General features: G+C 37.4%; 1 protein-coding gene and 1 long non-coding RNA gene across 3 annotated transcripts in view; both read left to right on the top strand.

The window, feature by feature from the left end:
- Positions 1–131: 131 nt before the first annotated feature.
- Positions 132–3,351, top strand: LOC147760149 (uncharacterized). Its single transcript, XR_015335666.1, has 3 exons — positions 132–494; positions 945–1,018; positions 2,663–3,351. It is a non-coding gene; the product is annotated as an uncharacterized LOC147760149 (long non-coding RNA).
- An 8,963-nt stretch (positions 3,352–12,314) lies between these two features.
- Positions 12,315–15,957, top strand: part of LOC106165647 (uncharacterized) — a 35,967-nt gene continuing 32,324 nt past the window's right edge. The window contains exons 1-3 of one of the 2 annotated variants that reach the window (XM_087018988.1): positions 12,315–12,495; positions 14,567–15,589; positions 15,797–15,865. In XM_087018988.1, coding sequence (XP_086875114.1) covers positions 12,477–12,495; positions 14,567–15,589; positions 15,797–15,865 — 1,111 coding nt within the window. In that variant the 5' untranslated portion in view covers positions 12,315–12,476. Of the gene's footprint in view, positions 12,496–12,656; positions 12,852–14,566; positions 15,590–15,796; positions 15,866–15,957 lie in introns of those variants that run through there. The other variant, XM_087018989.1, reaches the window with a different exon arrangement.

The following is a 15,957-nucleotide window of genomic DNA, read 5'->3' as shown; positions in this document are numbered from 1 at the left end:
AAAGTGTGCCCATTATTCAGTGACATCTATAAATATTTTAGCTAATTTTATTTATGCCAACTTGTCAAATTAAATTGCTTTTTGATGTACTAATTAAGAATAATTATTTGCGAAATCATTACTATAAAAAAAACCCGGAAGCATAGTTTTGCTGTTACTGTTTGCTGTGCTTGATCGCGCTTCGATTTTCGTGATTAACAACGTTTTACAGAAATAGCACAAGTTTGAAGCGTTGTTTTTTAAATTGATGTTGAATATTTTACCATAGAAGTAGAGAAAATGGAATGCCAACTCCCGCGAGATTTGTATTGCCCTCTGTGTTATGAGCTTGTGACCACGAGAGTTGGGCGAGAGTTGGGTAGTTTTACTTCCGGTCAACTTTCGTTGCACTACATGTGAATGGGGAGCAGGCGTGCTAAGACAATTGAGCGTCATTTTGACAGATTTTTGGTTCAATTTGATTAATAATGGCCTCGAAGTTGACATTATTGGAGGTAAGTCTGTCTCTTAGCTTGATTAAACGAAGCTGGATTGCAGCATGTGGATAAAATCGACGATAATCGAGCGATCTCACACAAAGCACGTGGACAGCCGGCAGAGTTTTACTTTCCCTGTCGTGATCAAGTAATGATATATCTGTACAGCAACGGAATATAAGTCCGAACTAGCCGTGAACTGTAGTTTGACTGCACATCATACTTGAAAAAAGTCGGAATAAAATTCTGTCCCTTAACTAGGGAATTTGATATTTATGCTTTTGTTTACAACTAAATACAAGGCTGCTAGCAATTTTCCTGCCAAGGAAAAGGCAACCCAATAATTTTTTACTACCGATATTAAATCACCTCATTAAGTTGAATCCTACTCACATTCATTATCATTAAAATTTTGTATTTGTTGTAAGTTATTTTTTCCAAAATTTTAAGTAAATTTTCTGTTTATAGGATGATTTTGAAGAGAGATTCAGTATGCTGCAACTCGCCGTACAGAGCACCACGCAACCAGTAGCACCACCCTAGTATGTTGCAATAAATAAAAATAACCATCTTTCTGAACATTTTTTTTTTGTTTGAGAACATTTTTATATGATTAAACATTTTATAATTACATGGAAATTGGAACAGTACATTCCTTTTCGTTAGATAATATGCATTTACATTAATAATGAAACATGATACAAATACAAAAATAATTTGTTGACAGTGCTTTTGTAAATTTACTACTTCAGGTGACTGAAATCTCACAATTAGTGGAGCAATCCCTGGAAAAGCTGCATCCAGCATTTTGTTGACATACAGCAGCTATAAATATGCAAAAGGAAACTTCAAAAGGTACATTGTTAAAGAATATATTTATTTCAGTATTTCAAGGCTTTTATCAAAATTACAAAGTTCCAAATATGTATCAGTTATAGTAGCAACAACAGCTGTTACTGCATACATAATAACAATAATAGCAAATTAATTTTACTCTTGACCTGCATATAAAATTTTTATATTTCTATGGAATGTTTTCTTGTCTACTTTGATCAATCATCAGTATATGATAAGAACAGTGAAATTTAGAGAAATCAGATATAAATACATAAAGCATCTTCAGCTGAAACATTTAGAAAATACAATGATTTCAGTTTAGAGATATTTTGCAATTGTTTAATACACTCTTGAACATGGTAATATTTCAGTCTAATGTTCAAGAAATCCAAAAAATAAATTATTTCCTGTGCCTTAATTATACCACGCACTTCCAAAACTATATAAAAATGTTTTTACTTGTTTTCCATGTAATACATCATGCCTCATCTATCTTTAAAAGCATTTTATAGTTTGTTATTTTCTCCTCTGTTTATTTCATTTTTTTTTATTTTATTATTTTTTAAATTTTATTTATTTATTATTATTATTATTAAATTTTTTTTTCTACTCTTAGCTGCAAACCATGGGTTATCTGATGCCATCACTTAAGATAGCTAATTTGGAAGTGCTTGATTTTACACCTTAAATTTTCCTTAAATAATATCAGCACCTGTTCACACAGTTTGAAGCCTCATACATCTGACCCATAGAATACTATTGGTGCAATTAATTTATTTTAAAGTGTAAATGCAATATTGGGTTGAACTTAATCACAATAGTATTTCAACCTGTTTTTAATAATGGTAACTTTTCCTTGCCTGCATAGTTTATTATAATGGTAACTTTTTCTTGCCTGCATACTCGATTTTTTTCTCAGCTCTTGTTTATGTTATACTATGGATTATTCTTTAATATATGGTGACAGACAGTGAAAGTGCATCAGAAAACTTTCTTGTCCTTTTTTTAACGAGAATCGATTCCAACTCTCTTTTGGTCATAAAAGAGTGAAATGTGTGACTGAATAATGTGTCATATTTCACATGAAAACTGTCATTTTCTTAATGTGCCAAAGGAACTTAAAATATTATTTGATAAATAAATGCTATGATTTTATTGACTGTCAGTATACATTTAAAAGCCAATGTTTTACATAGCCATAGTTAAAAATAAAGATGTCGTATTGAAACGGATTTCTCAAACAGCAATATTCTTGGATATGTCAAAATCTGGAGTCAGACATAATTGGTTGTACTCTGCCATTAGTACTTTTAAAAAACGTGCATCACTAGCATACAGTTCTAATTTAGTTTCAGGTTTCTGCAACCTTTTGGGACAATATATATCTCCCTGTTTGGTAAAGAAGTCCAAGGTCTCCAGGCTGAACAGAGAGGCATCCCAGTCAGCTATCTTCACTGCTACAACCAGCATACAAGACATTACAGCAGTCTGGTTGGCAGTTGAGATCTTCAGTTAAGTCCTGGATGCACATTTCATCAGCCCTACTAGTGCAGAAAATGTTGTCGATTCCATCAAACGGACAGAGGTAGACATCACACACTATAATGATTGGTGGTTTTTGTAGTCAGCAAACTGAAACATAGATGAAGGGGAAGTGATAACAAGGAAAAACTGAGTCAACTCGGAGATAAAAGTACACAGCCAGAAGCAGACATTGCAGGCTGCTAAGTCACAAGGCAGACTTGCATCTATCACTACAAATGCAGCCTATGTTGATGGAAATGAAAAAATTTTAGGAAAAAATTTCCTATACAGATACATTTTTCCAATGCTCTAATTCTGTTATTCCAGACTGCCATTTTAGTTCTACATAACATGCTAAATGTAAAAATTCTGCCCTTATTATGCACATTTCTTAATTTATAGATTTCTATTTTAAAGTAAGGATAGTCTCAATTTGTATGTAACTACAATCAGTTTCACCATACATGTGTGCACTGCTAAATGTCTGATGTAAAAAATAAAGCTTTGAAACCGAGACATAAGTCCTCATTTGGTAAGCAAACAGCAATGTTGAATTTAAGTTGTAATAAGGAGGTGAAAGGGATGTTAATTCATTTCAATCGAGTTCAATAAACTTTCATGAGATAATATTCATCCCCCAATTATACAGCCTGAATGTACACATACATTTAATGAAACAGTGCTTCAAAATAACTGGAACAGATCTTGACTATCTCAGGATTGAAGTAGCTGTCACATCTGTTGATGCAGTGGATCAGCCGACTTCTCCATTTGTCTGAAACCTCAGACACTCCTGTGGATATGAAAAGATACATGTACCACTTTAATTCTTGTACTCGCCTTAGAAATGGGAGTTTTTTTGTGGGATCAAAAGCTGGCATATGAAGGTGTAAAATATTTGTTGTAGATAAATAATAAACTTGCGCTGGTTCTATTTTTTTTTTTTTATTATTTACAGTTTTACAGTACATTCCACGTGTGTATCACAACTCCGCATGGAGTCTACTCCTAACATGGAAAAAAACACGTGTCCAAAAAAATATCAGAACTCCGCATGGAGTCCACATGTGCACTCTTCAACCTCGAAGCTCTACTCACTCTTTTTCCCCTTTCACCATCAGGGGGACCCACCGTACAACACATCCAACACAATCCAACACAATCGGTTACAATCATAACAATATTTGACATTCTCCCCACCTTGAAATATATTACATATATTTCAATGAATTACAATACTAATAATCTTACTTTATTACTAGCAATACAATACGGTTAATAGTGTGCCAATTATCAAGTCCATGTCCAGTCCTTAATTCCAGTTCATGATAATAATATTCTCAGTTCACATTGAACATTCACAGTTCACTTAGATAGTTCACAGTTCACTTTGATAGTCCACAGTTCATCATAACAGTTCATAAGTCCAATATAGTTGGTTTTTTAATCTTTCTTCCATATCTTGAATATTGAGCAGTTTCTGTCTCAGTTGTGTTGTTGGGAGAAAGCGCATGATCAGTGTCAAATTGTTGCTTTCCTGTAGAAATGTTAACCCCTTGATCATCTAACTCAGGTTCTACTGGCAAAGATTCTAAACCTACCCCACTACTAATTTCAAGGTCATGTAACTTTTGTATTGGTCTGGTAATTAACCCTTTACTAGTTTTGACCTCAACTGACCTAACTAGACCATCTCTACCTGGAAAAACCCTTTGCACTACTCCCAATGGCCATAATAAACGTGGAGAATTTTGGTCTCTCACTAAAACTACTGATCCAATGTTTAACCCTTTCCTACCTGAAACACTACTTTGACAAGATGGAAGGTTACGAATGTATTCTGATGACCATTTTTCCCAGTATTTGTTCAACAATTGATTTCTATGATCATACATGGCAACCAAGTCTACATTGTTCATATCAGGAATTTCTTCCAAATCATTCAACGGACCACTGGTTAACAGTCTTCCTACAAGAAAATGTGAAGGGGTTAAAGAAACCCGGTCCTCAACATCATCTGCAACAAAGGTAAGTGGCCTGGAATTGATACAGGCTTCTATCTCAAACAGGGTGATTTCTAATTCACTTCTAGTCAAAGACCGTGTGCCAATAGTCTTCTTCAAAGACGATTTCACAGATCCCATCAAACGCTCCCACCATCCTCCCCACCAAGGGGCCAAAGGAACAATGAATTGCCACTTAGGACTATTTGAACCAAAATACTGCAATACAAGCTTCTTTGCTGCAACAAATCCACGTGCATTATCTGAAATAATGACTGAGGGCATACCACGACGGGCAACAAAACGCCGAATTGCATTCAAAGTTTCCTCTGCTGAAAGAGAACATACAAGCTCTAAATGTACAGCCCGTGTAACAGCACAGGTGATCAGCAATATATAAAACTTCTTGCTGCCAGTATCACAACAAAAGAGTGGACCACCATGGTCCAAACCTGAAACAGAAAAAGGTGGCGCAGTGTTCACTCTCATACTAGGAAGTGGGGGTACCGGCTGACTGCTAACTGCAGTATCTAACCGTTGACATGTGATGCATTCTCTTTTCACACGTTTACACATGCGCCTTGCACCAGTAATCCAATATTCATCTCTCAATCTGACCAATAAAGAGTTCACACCTGCATGCTTCAAAGTGTTATGCAAATGTCGAATGAGTAACAATGAAAAATGACCCTTTGGCAGAATGATAGGATGTTTTGCCTCATATGACAGATGAGAAAACTGTAATCTGCCTTTAACCCTTAATAAACCATCACCATCAATGAAAGGTGACAGTTTAAATAAAGGGGATTTCTTTGACACAGACTGTTTCTCAAGAACACAGGCTATTTCTTCACTGAAATTTTCTCTCTGCACAACAGATATCAGGTGCACTTTAGCTTCCTGAAGCTCCATAAGTGTCAGATCTCCAGTACAATGAGCTTCTTTACTGGCTTTCAAATTGCCAATAAATCTCAAAACCCAAGCCATAATCCGGAGGGTCTTTGTAAATGTACTCCACTTTTCAAACTGGAAAACAACATCAGGGGTTTCAAACTTGAGCAATACAGGATTTGATTTCATTTCAGAAATAACCACCCCTTCATTCACATCTGATTCTGACACAGTTTTCATGCTAGAAATCTTTGGTCTAATTTCACGGAGGAAAACTGGTCCATGTAACCAGGTTTCAGATACACAAAGCTCTGGACCTGAGATACCTCTGCTCAGTAAGTCTGCAGGGTTCTGATTACCTGTACAGTGCAACCACTGAGATGGGTCAGTCAGACTCTGAATTTCAGATATTCTGTTTGAAACAAAAGTTTTCCATTTTCTTGGATCACTTTTTATCCAAGATAAAACTATGGTGGAATCAGTCCAGCAAGTATAAGGAACATTTGCTGAAAAATGTAAACTGTCTCTCACAAAGGACAGCAGTTTTGCAGCTAACAATGCTGCCAACAATTCAAGCCTAGGTAATGTTATAGGCTTCAGAGGGGCCACCCTGGTCTTACTATACACCAGAGAAGTACGCCATATGCCATCCTTGGACAAAGTGCGTAAATACACACAGGCACCATATGCCTTTTCAGAGGCATCACCAAATGCATGAAGCTGATATACCTCTACATCATTCCAGTGACCCACTGTATAACATCGAGGTATTCTCCACCCTCTCACTGCATGCAAACCCTGCAACCAGCACTTGAACTGCTGTGCAATGATATCTGGGACAATCTCATCCCAGTCTAAGTGCAATCGCCATAGCGACTGAAACAAACACTTGAGCACTACAATGAAAGGTGCCAACAACCCCAAAGGGTCAAATAAACGTGCTAAATAACTCAAAATAACACGTTTGGTAACATAAGCATCAGAAGACAATTCTAATCCATCAAAATAAAAACAATCCTCTGTAGGCATCCACTGTATGCCAAGGACTTTAAGCATTTTTTCAGTGACAGACCTGTCACTAAATTCCTGACTGAGCAACTCGCCCACAGTGTCACTGTTTGAAACCCACTTTGAAAATTTCATGCTAGCTTGTTGCATTATGGAGTCTGCCTCTCTTATAAATGCACAAGCTTCAATCTCATCATCACATCCAGAAATGAGATCATCCACATACAAATTCTGATTCAATTCATCCACTACATGAGAAGTAGGGTATTGGGACAAATGATGTTTCACTGTGGCATTTAACAGAAATGGGCTACACTTATTACCAAAGGGAACCCTCGTAAATCTCATTGTTTTCACAGTACCCATATCATTCCATAAGAAACGATGGACATCACGGTCCTCTGGCTTCACTTGAATCTGCAAAAAAGCCTCGATTATATCAGCGCACACAGCAACTGGCCAACGTCTGAAACGAATCAATATTTCAATGAGATTTGGAATCAGGGAAGGGCCAGCTTCTAAACAATCATTCAGAGATATTCCATTGTAACCCTTTGATGATGCATCAAAAACAGGGCGGATTTTTGTACTGGCACTCCCCTCTTTGATAACAGGCCTATGAGGCATATAATAGACAGGGTGTGGCAGCTCAGACACATTGGGAATATCTTCAACTTGTTCAATGAAACCATTTTCAAGGTATTCACTGAAGACACCATGATACTGCTTTTCTAACGTAGGTGTTTTAGCCAGTTTTCTAGAGGTGTTATTCAATCTCTTTCTGGATTGAGATTCATTTTCCAATAAACAACCTCTAGCAAATTCATTTTTCCATGGTAGAGAAACTTCGTATCTACCACTGGCTAAATGCACCACAGAATTTTCAAACTGTTTCATCAAATGATCATCTGAAAAGGATGACTCATCCTTGGCTACCCCTACACTCTCTAAATCCCAAAAACTATGGGCTGCTTTTTCAGAGAAGTCTGATAAACAGAATAGCTGATGAGAATGTGAAACAAAAGAGGTCTCAGAAACAGGCACTACTCCTGATACTATCCAACCAAAAATGGATTTCTGAGCAATCAAATGTTGTGAAAGTTTCACGGTTTCACCAGTGAAAAATCGCCAATATGAATCCAGGCCAATGAGGAGATCAATGGGCACCTTCTCCCCGGGACTATTTTCCACATTTACCACTTCTCCCTCAAGGGAATTAAAAAAATGTGGAGGTACTAATGGACAAGAAAGTGGTGCTGAAATGACTGGGACTCCAGTTGCCATGATTGAAATTACACCCTGATTTTCTTTCAAGACAACATTGTAAACATCACTAAATGAAGTTTGGGTTGAATTCTCATTGCCAAAGTAACTGTAAGAAACACATTCATGATCAACCCATTCAGGTGAAACCCTGTTCACCAAATCTTGGGAAATGTAAGTTTTATCAGACCCTGTATCAAATAACACATTGGCAAAAACACTCTCCTTGGGTCCTTGAATCTGAATTTTCACAACTTGCAAAAGTACCTTGCCCTTCCCAGAAAGTGAATGGTTAGTTACACCTGACCTATGAGTTGCTTGGTTAGTACCACCTGACCCAGGAGATAAATCTCCTTGACCTACACCTAAGTTGGATCTAACAGGGCATGCTTCAGTGACTGATTTAAATACACCACAAAGTAATTTGTTGTGGCTACCATTGCATTTAGTACATGTAACCCTACACCTACTAAAATTGTGACCCTTCTTAACAGCTAAACATCTAAAACATGCACCTATCTGACGTAACATGCGCTTTCTCTCATTAGGTGAGACTGTAGTAATATCAAAACAATGGTCAATAGAGTGACCTGTACGATGACAATAGGCACATGAGTTACCTGAACTGTTCACACTTGTCTGCAAAGCTGCTGCAGTACATGGCAATGTTTTTGACTTTCCTGTTGAACCACATGTAGTAACTCCCATTGTGAATGACTGTGACCTTTCCATACGTTGAATTTCTCGATGTAAAAAATCCATGGACCATTCCAGATCACTCTCCCGATGCAGACTGTCACGAGCCCACTCCAGTCTCATGGTCTGTGGTAACCTTGATATCACCAAGGGCGTGAGGATAACTCCATATTGGCGCCCATGAATTCCTAAATTTTCCAAGCTCCTCACATGTGCTGTTAGGTCATTGTAGAATTTCCAGTACTGTGTGATGGTTGGATTGGATGGCAGAGATATTTTCAATACTTCCTGGATGTGATTGAAAATGATTTTCTCACTATTTCCGAATCTATCTATTAATAGTCTTTTTGACACTTCGTAGTTGTCTTTGGTGAGTGTTAGACCTGCAATGGTGGCCTGGGCCTCTCCCTCTAACAAAGAGCGCAGATAAGCAAACTTGGAAATAGTGGAAATGTCCTTATTATTGTCAATGACTGCACAAAACTGATCGAAAAAAGCGGGCCAATCCAAGACATTGCCTGAGAATTTTGGCAAATCTATTTTGGGTAACTTAGCAGACGTACAATCTTTAGTAGCACTGCTCACCTCACGCGTACTGTCACTGGAAGGTGGAGACTTTATAGACTGTACCCGTCTCATGGCCTTAACATACCATGACTTGGCCTCATCTCTGAAAGCTGCCGCCTCCCGTTGGTCTGCTTCCATGTCCTCACTTGATTCAATTTCCATTTCCACATCCATTTGAACTTCATCAAGTTTAGATATCCGCTTTTCCAAATCCGATACACAGTCTTTTAAAATGTCAATATCCTCTTCTTCACTTTCCAAAATATCTCTGATTCTTTCACATGAACGAGTCACCCAACCTCTCACTGAGGCTCTGGATTTTTTTACCTTTGACATGGCTAAGCGTTCAAATCCGTGACGCTGTAGTCCTGCAATTGACCCATTAGAGCCTGCGTCATCAAAACAAACGGCAGCCATTCTGGAGGGAGACCGGAATCGTCTGCTGCGCATGAACAAGCCATGTCTGTAGTTCAGTTTTCGTTTTCTGTATTTTCTTTGATATTTAACCGAGCAAAATGATGAATTACTGCAGGTTATTTGATCGAGAGAAGATAACTAACTTTACAAGCGTTCACAGGCTGCCTGCAGTGGTAACAATCCATGGTGAAGGAACTAAAACCATAAACGGAGGAGAGACGGCGAGGTGGCTTTGAATCAAGACTCTTCGGAAAAGTAAATAAAACTAATTTATTTTATAGCAAAGAATGAAGAGCCAGCGGTGCAGATTTTACCATAAAAGAAAAAACAGTAGAAAACCAAAGACCTAGGTGTGTACATTTGGGGCGCACGTACACTTCATATATATTTAAAGTAGTGCCCAAAAAGTTTGGGTGGAGAGTGTGTTAATCAGTTAAAACGTGTGGAAATACCCAGGCAGGGTTTCGACTTTTATAATGAAGGGTCACCTATTGCCTTGGGTGTAATTTGTTATCAGTTACGGTGCTCTCTAGATTTTATCGGCTGTCACCTACCTCTTTAATACCTGGTTAGCATTATTGCCAATTAGTGTCAAGGCTATATTTGTACTGCACACAGCTGAGCTGGGCCAATTAAATCAATTACCTGTATGAGGTGCATTTGGAAGTTAGTGGCTTAATTTTCGATTTGGTGTAGTGATAAGAGTTATTTTATTTTGCAAGTAAATTCTACCTCAGGTGTAATTGACATATAACCTCATGCAATGAATTTGCACTTTCCTCTGTAAAAATGTTAAATTCTGCTCCTTTCAACTGTAATGTTGTAAGTTACAATACGAATAAAAATCACTATTGTCATCTTTCTATTAATTTACATTTAGGAAATTGACTGGCATTTCCCACCAAGCCACACTGATTGGGCGCAAGTAAATTATCAAAAAAAAAAAAAAAAAAAAAAAAAAAAAAAAAAAAAAAAAAACAGAAATGAAGATCAATTCATGAACTGAATTATTGTTATTTAACATTGGACATCATAAATACATAAGTGTGAAAAATGCCTTGCTTCTGTGAATGACTGAACTAATAATAAAATCCTAACATGTTGCTTATATGAATGGTTGCATGGTGAATAATAAGCTCTCTCAAACAACAGTCTTGTTACATGTACTTTCTTATGAACCAATATGAAGTACAAGAATGTTGAAATAATTTCTGACAGCCTCACGATGTAGAGATAAGTCATAACTGACAGCAATATTTCACGTCATACTTTATGACAATCCTGCATACATTCTTCCTTGAGTCCACAAGGGTTTATCCTGATGATCAGCTCAAATTTCTCCTTATATCTATCCTTTATGAAAAAAGTTGCTTCTATGTAAGGTTAAACTTATGATTACACATTAAACTCTCTCAAACTATAACTGTTATTACCCAATGAACAAGAAAAATGAAGTACAAGATAACTGAACTATCTTCTGACAACACGATGTTGGATAAGTAGCATTTGGTAGGATTTCATGTTTATAGACTGTGTTGAGTTCATATTGGTCGATCCTGCTGAGCAGCTGAAGCTTCAGCTTGTATATATCCTTTTCCCTTTGGTGTACTCGATCGCGATATGAAGTTTATTTTATTTTATTTGGTTCACCTATATTACCGCTACTATTCCCCGTCGTTCATTCCCCCCAGCATGGCCGCGGGACTAGTGTTACGGAGCAAATATGACGTCACTGTAATGGGTTAATATGAACTCCCGGCTCGCGGCACCAAAATTGTTGTAGATAAAGTAATAAAACTTGCGCTGGTTCTATTTTTTTTTTATTGTTTTACAGTTTTACAGTACATTCCACGTGTGTATCACAACTCCACATGGAGTCTACTCCTAACATGGAAAAAAACACGTGTCCAAAAAAATATCAGAACTCCGCATGGAGTCCACATGTGCACTCTTCAACCTCGAAGCACTACTCACTCTTTTTCCCCTTTTACCACCAGGGGGACCCACCGTACAACACATCCAACACAATCCAACACAATCGCTTACAATCATAACAATATTTGACAGTAAAATCTGCACAGCTGGCTCTTCATTCTTTGCTATAAAATAAATTAGTTTTATCCTTTACTTTTCCGAAGAGTCTTGATTCAAAGCCACCTCGCCGTCTCTCCTCCGTTTATGGTTTTAGTTCCTTCACCATGGATTGTTACCACTGCAGGCAGTCTGTGAACGCTAATAAAGTTAGTTATCTTCTCTAGATCAAATAATCTGCAGTAATTCATCATATTGCTCGGTTAAATATCAAAGAAAATACAGAAAACGAAAACTGAACTACAGACATGGCTTGTTCAGGCGCAGCAGACGATTCCGGTCTCCCTCCAGTATGGCTGCCGTTTGTTTTGATGACGCAGGCTCTAATGGGTCAATAGATCTAAACCCTTGCAAAAATTCAAGATAGGCCCCTAACATTTCTTTTTCCCCAAACGACTTTAATTTATATCTTTATAATATCTATATAAAATATTTCCAAACTCTGTAGAAAGAAAAATGTAAAAAGAAAAATGTAAATAGATTTAATCCAATTTAATACAATGCATTGTTGTCTCCGACGAAAGCGATCTTTCATCTTTGCACCGAAAAGCACAATGTCCTCTATACTCTACTACTGCGCCATCTATTTACAACTGTCCTGATTTGCCTGTGTCCTAATTTGCCGTTTCTGACCTGGATTGCCGGTTTCTCCTAAAGCGAGGCAGCATCATATGTTCCAAATTGGGCGAGAATTAGGACACTAATGCGGACCTATGGCGTGTGTGAGTTTTAGTTTTACATGATATTTTAAATTATATTTTGTACAAAATGTGCCCATAATTCAGTGGCATCTATAGATATTTTAGTTGATTTTATTTATGCCAATTTGCCAAATTTAATTACGTTTTGATGTACTAATTAAAAATATTATTTGCGAAATTTATATCATAAAAACCCCGGAAGCATAGTTTTGCTGTTACTGTTTGCTGTGCTTGATCCGGGTCGCGCTTCGATTTTCGTGATTATCAATGTTTTACAGAAATGGCACAAGTTTGAAGCGTTGTTTTTAAAATTAATGTTGAGTATTTTACCTATTGTATTCTTTATTTACCTAATGGACTTCTACGGGAAGAATGAGGTAGGTGATTACATGTTTAAAAACTAAAGTGCTCGCCCATCGCCTCTGACTACGGAAATGACAAGATACATGTGTGTACTGCAAGCATTGTGAAATATGAGAAGCTATTTGCTTTATTTCATATGTAAAAAGATAACAAAAATGGTCACCGAAACCATTTTCTAAATAAACATTATCCTTTGAAGCTTTGGCCTTAATTACTATACCGATAAGAGCAGGGCTATATGTTGTTGATAAACTGTCTGCGATTTTTAAAGGTAGCGGTAGTTATTTGTATGTACGTATGGTAATAGTCAGGTATTGTCCAGATTACTGGAGATGGAGAGATCATTAATGATCTGAGCAGTAGTGTCTTCTGTAGCACATTACATCATACATGGGCCAATTTCCTGAGGATCCAGTAGCTATTTATCGTAAGGGGCAGTACTTTTGTGAAGTTATAGTATAAATAACTACACACTGTACCTGTACCACATTACATTAGTACTGTACTACATGTACATCAGACAATTCGTGTCTAACCATCTTTTACAAGGATAAATACAACTACATGTATGACCTGTATCCTTGGGTGATGTGTAATATATCACCCCATTTCCATAGATTAGATCGACCTACTTTGGATCGACCTAACTCCCTGGGGGTTCGCACTGAATAGCTGTCAGCCGTGCGGACACAAAAGTTAATTGCCCCTTACGGCTTGTAGTGGGCGGAGACGGACACTTAAAGTCATAATAACTCTTCGTTTTGGCCAAAAATTGGATTTTCCTGGCGTAAACGACAATTTTCCCGTACTCACCAATGGTCAACGACCCCATTCCTGCATTCAAAGTTAGTCCAGGTTTTTTTTTCCTAAACGCTTGGTTTTTTGTTAAAATCTCTTAAGAGATTTTAACTGACGGAGCTCTCTCTGACATAGCATATCGAGAGGGGTTTTTCTGATGACCTACTTAAAACCGCCGGAAAAGCTGACAACAACAACACTTTATTACAACAAAAAAAGATTCATACGATATAATTGTCTTCTTGCTCAGAATGCATATATCCACAACGTGTGCAGTTCTGGGCTATTTGTTATCGACCTACTGAACAAAAACTTGCAACTTACGTCTGAGGATTGTGCTATATCTTATCCCGCCACTTTATTTTGGTCTCGAATGCACGCGAGAATCCGCGTGATGCGCCAAAATCCTTGGCAACGAATGCCTTGACGACCGGGAAGAAAGGCACCAAAAGCCCTATTGACAAGCACAGTTTTTAGTTTTACTACAATAACAGCCATTTTACTGGTGAAATGCAGTATAATATATTTCCGTGTGTTGTTTAGAATGTATTTCTTGCGGAATTTTGAATCTCAAACGAAGACTTATTATTGCTTTAAGGGGGATTATCTGACGGTAGTCTGGTGAGACTCCCCGCGGTGATAGATCGAACTAAAGTTATGGGAATAGACCCTAAGTGTATACACTTAATATTGTTTACCCTCTTTACATAAAGTTTATTATTATTATTATTACTATTATTATCATCCTATCATCTCTGCTTGTATAAATTGATGTAGTTTGAATTAAAGCAGAGCTAAATGTTTACAAGTAGTTCAGAAAAAAAATTAACCTATTTCAGGTAATTTGTTGATAGATAACTGGTGTATTGAATTTTGACACTTTAAATATCATGCATTCATTGGAAATGACAAAATCTATCTTACATTTCAGTTAAGGCGGGAAGATATGTACTGGTAGAAGTGACAGTCACCATGGCAACAGCAAGTTCCAACCCTGACCAGGAGAATTTTTTTCGTATGACTGTATTAATTGTAGATAATGCCTTGAAAGTTTTGCAAGATGTTCTTCAGAAAGAGCTTACAACAAAGTATCCCAATTTATTTGACCTGAGCACTGGGTTGTTACGTGGGGTGCTTGGTGATGGAATTGTCAGAACAAAACTGGATAGACTAGTACGATCCAGAGTACTTAATGTACATCAACAAAACCAGCTGTATCCTGGTGGAAACCCCTCCTCATCAGTGACTGTTGGTGATTTAGACATCACATTGACTGTGCTTATGCTGAGAAATATCACAACATTGAATCCACGACCACCGTTGAATGCATGGGACAACCCCTCTGACTCAGACACATCAAGAGAAGCCACGATTGGGCGAGTTAAAAGATATCGAAACATTGTGTATGGTCATGCTAACAAGGCAGCAATTAGTGATCAAGATTTCAGGGCACATTTCTCAGGGCTCAAGTCCAATTTGCTGGCTCTCTCTAGTATGTACACCGATGAGGACTATGATGCCATCTTGTCTAAACCTCTTGATGCTGCTTTACTGGAGAGAAACCAGAACATTCTGAAAGAATGGTGTGATTATGACAAAGATGTGAAAGATCAGCTGGTAAAAGTCATACATGAATTGAAAGAAGGTGAAACAAAGCTGCAGGACCATGTGGAACAGGTTCATAAAAGAAGTGAAGACACTATTCTCAAGAAGATGGACAGTGTCGCTCAAAATACACATAATAAACTTGAGGAAATCTCTCAAAGAGTCACACAGATGGACATAGGTCAGTCAGAGCTGAAGGACAAATTTAAGCAGACACAGAAGTTCATGGAAGAGGTCAAAGCTGCACAAAAAGAAGACTCGCAGAATATCCAATTTCATCTAGAAAAAGGAAGAGGAGAACTTGCATCTTTAAGATCAACGCAAGGTCAGCAACTCCAAATGACAAAAGGTATGACCATATGCATTTTATGGTTTAGACATTTTTTTTCAATATCAGTAAAATTTATGCACAGTGGAATTTTTGTGGTTTACGTTCTGATTCTGAAAAAAATCCATCTCTGACCTTTTCTTGGATGTAATTGAATTTGAAATTATGATATTAGCAACATAACACTGCAGATAAAATACAACTTGAGACCTTCTATTTTGTTTTCAGAAATGCAAGAAAATGTCCAGACAATATGTGACAGAGACCGAGATACAACAGAATTTCAGAAAACTCCAGGTACCCAGCAGGCATAGTTGCATTGGATCAACGTTGAAAAGAGGTTGATACATTGAATTGCCGTTGATCTACCTAAATTCAACGTAGAATCA

Source organism: Lingula anatina, chromosome 8 (genome assembly GCF_051362555.1).
Source record: "Lingula anatina isolate TDL-2025a chromosome 8, LinAna3.0, whole genome shotgun sequence".
Lineage (NCBI taxonomy): Eukaryota > Metazoa > Brachiopoda > Lingulata > Lingulida > Lingulidae > Lingula > Lingula anatina.
Note: the sequence above shows the minus strand (reverse complement) of the source record. Positions and strands in the feature narration are given on the sequence as shown.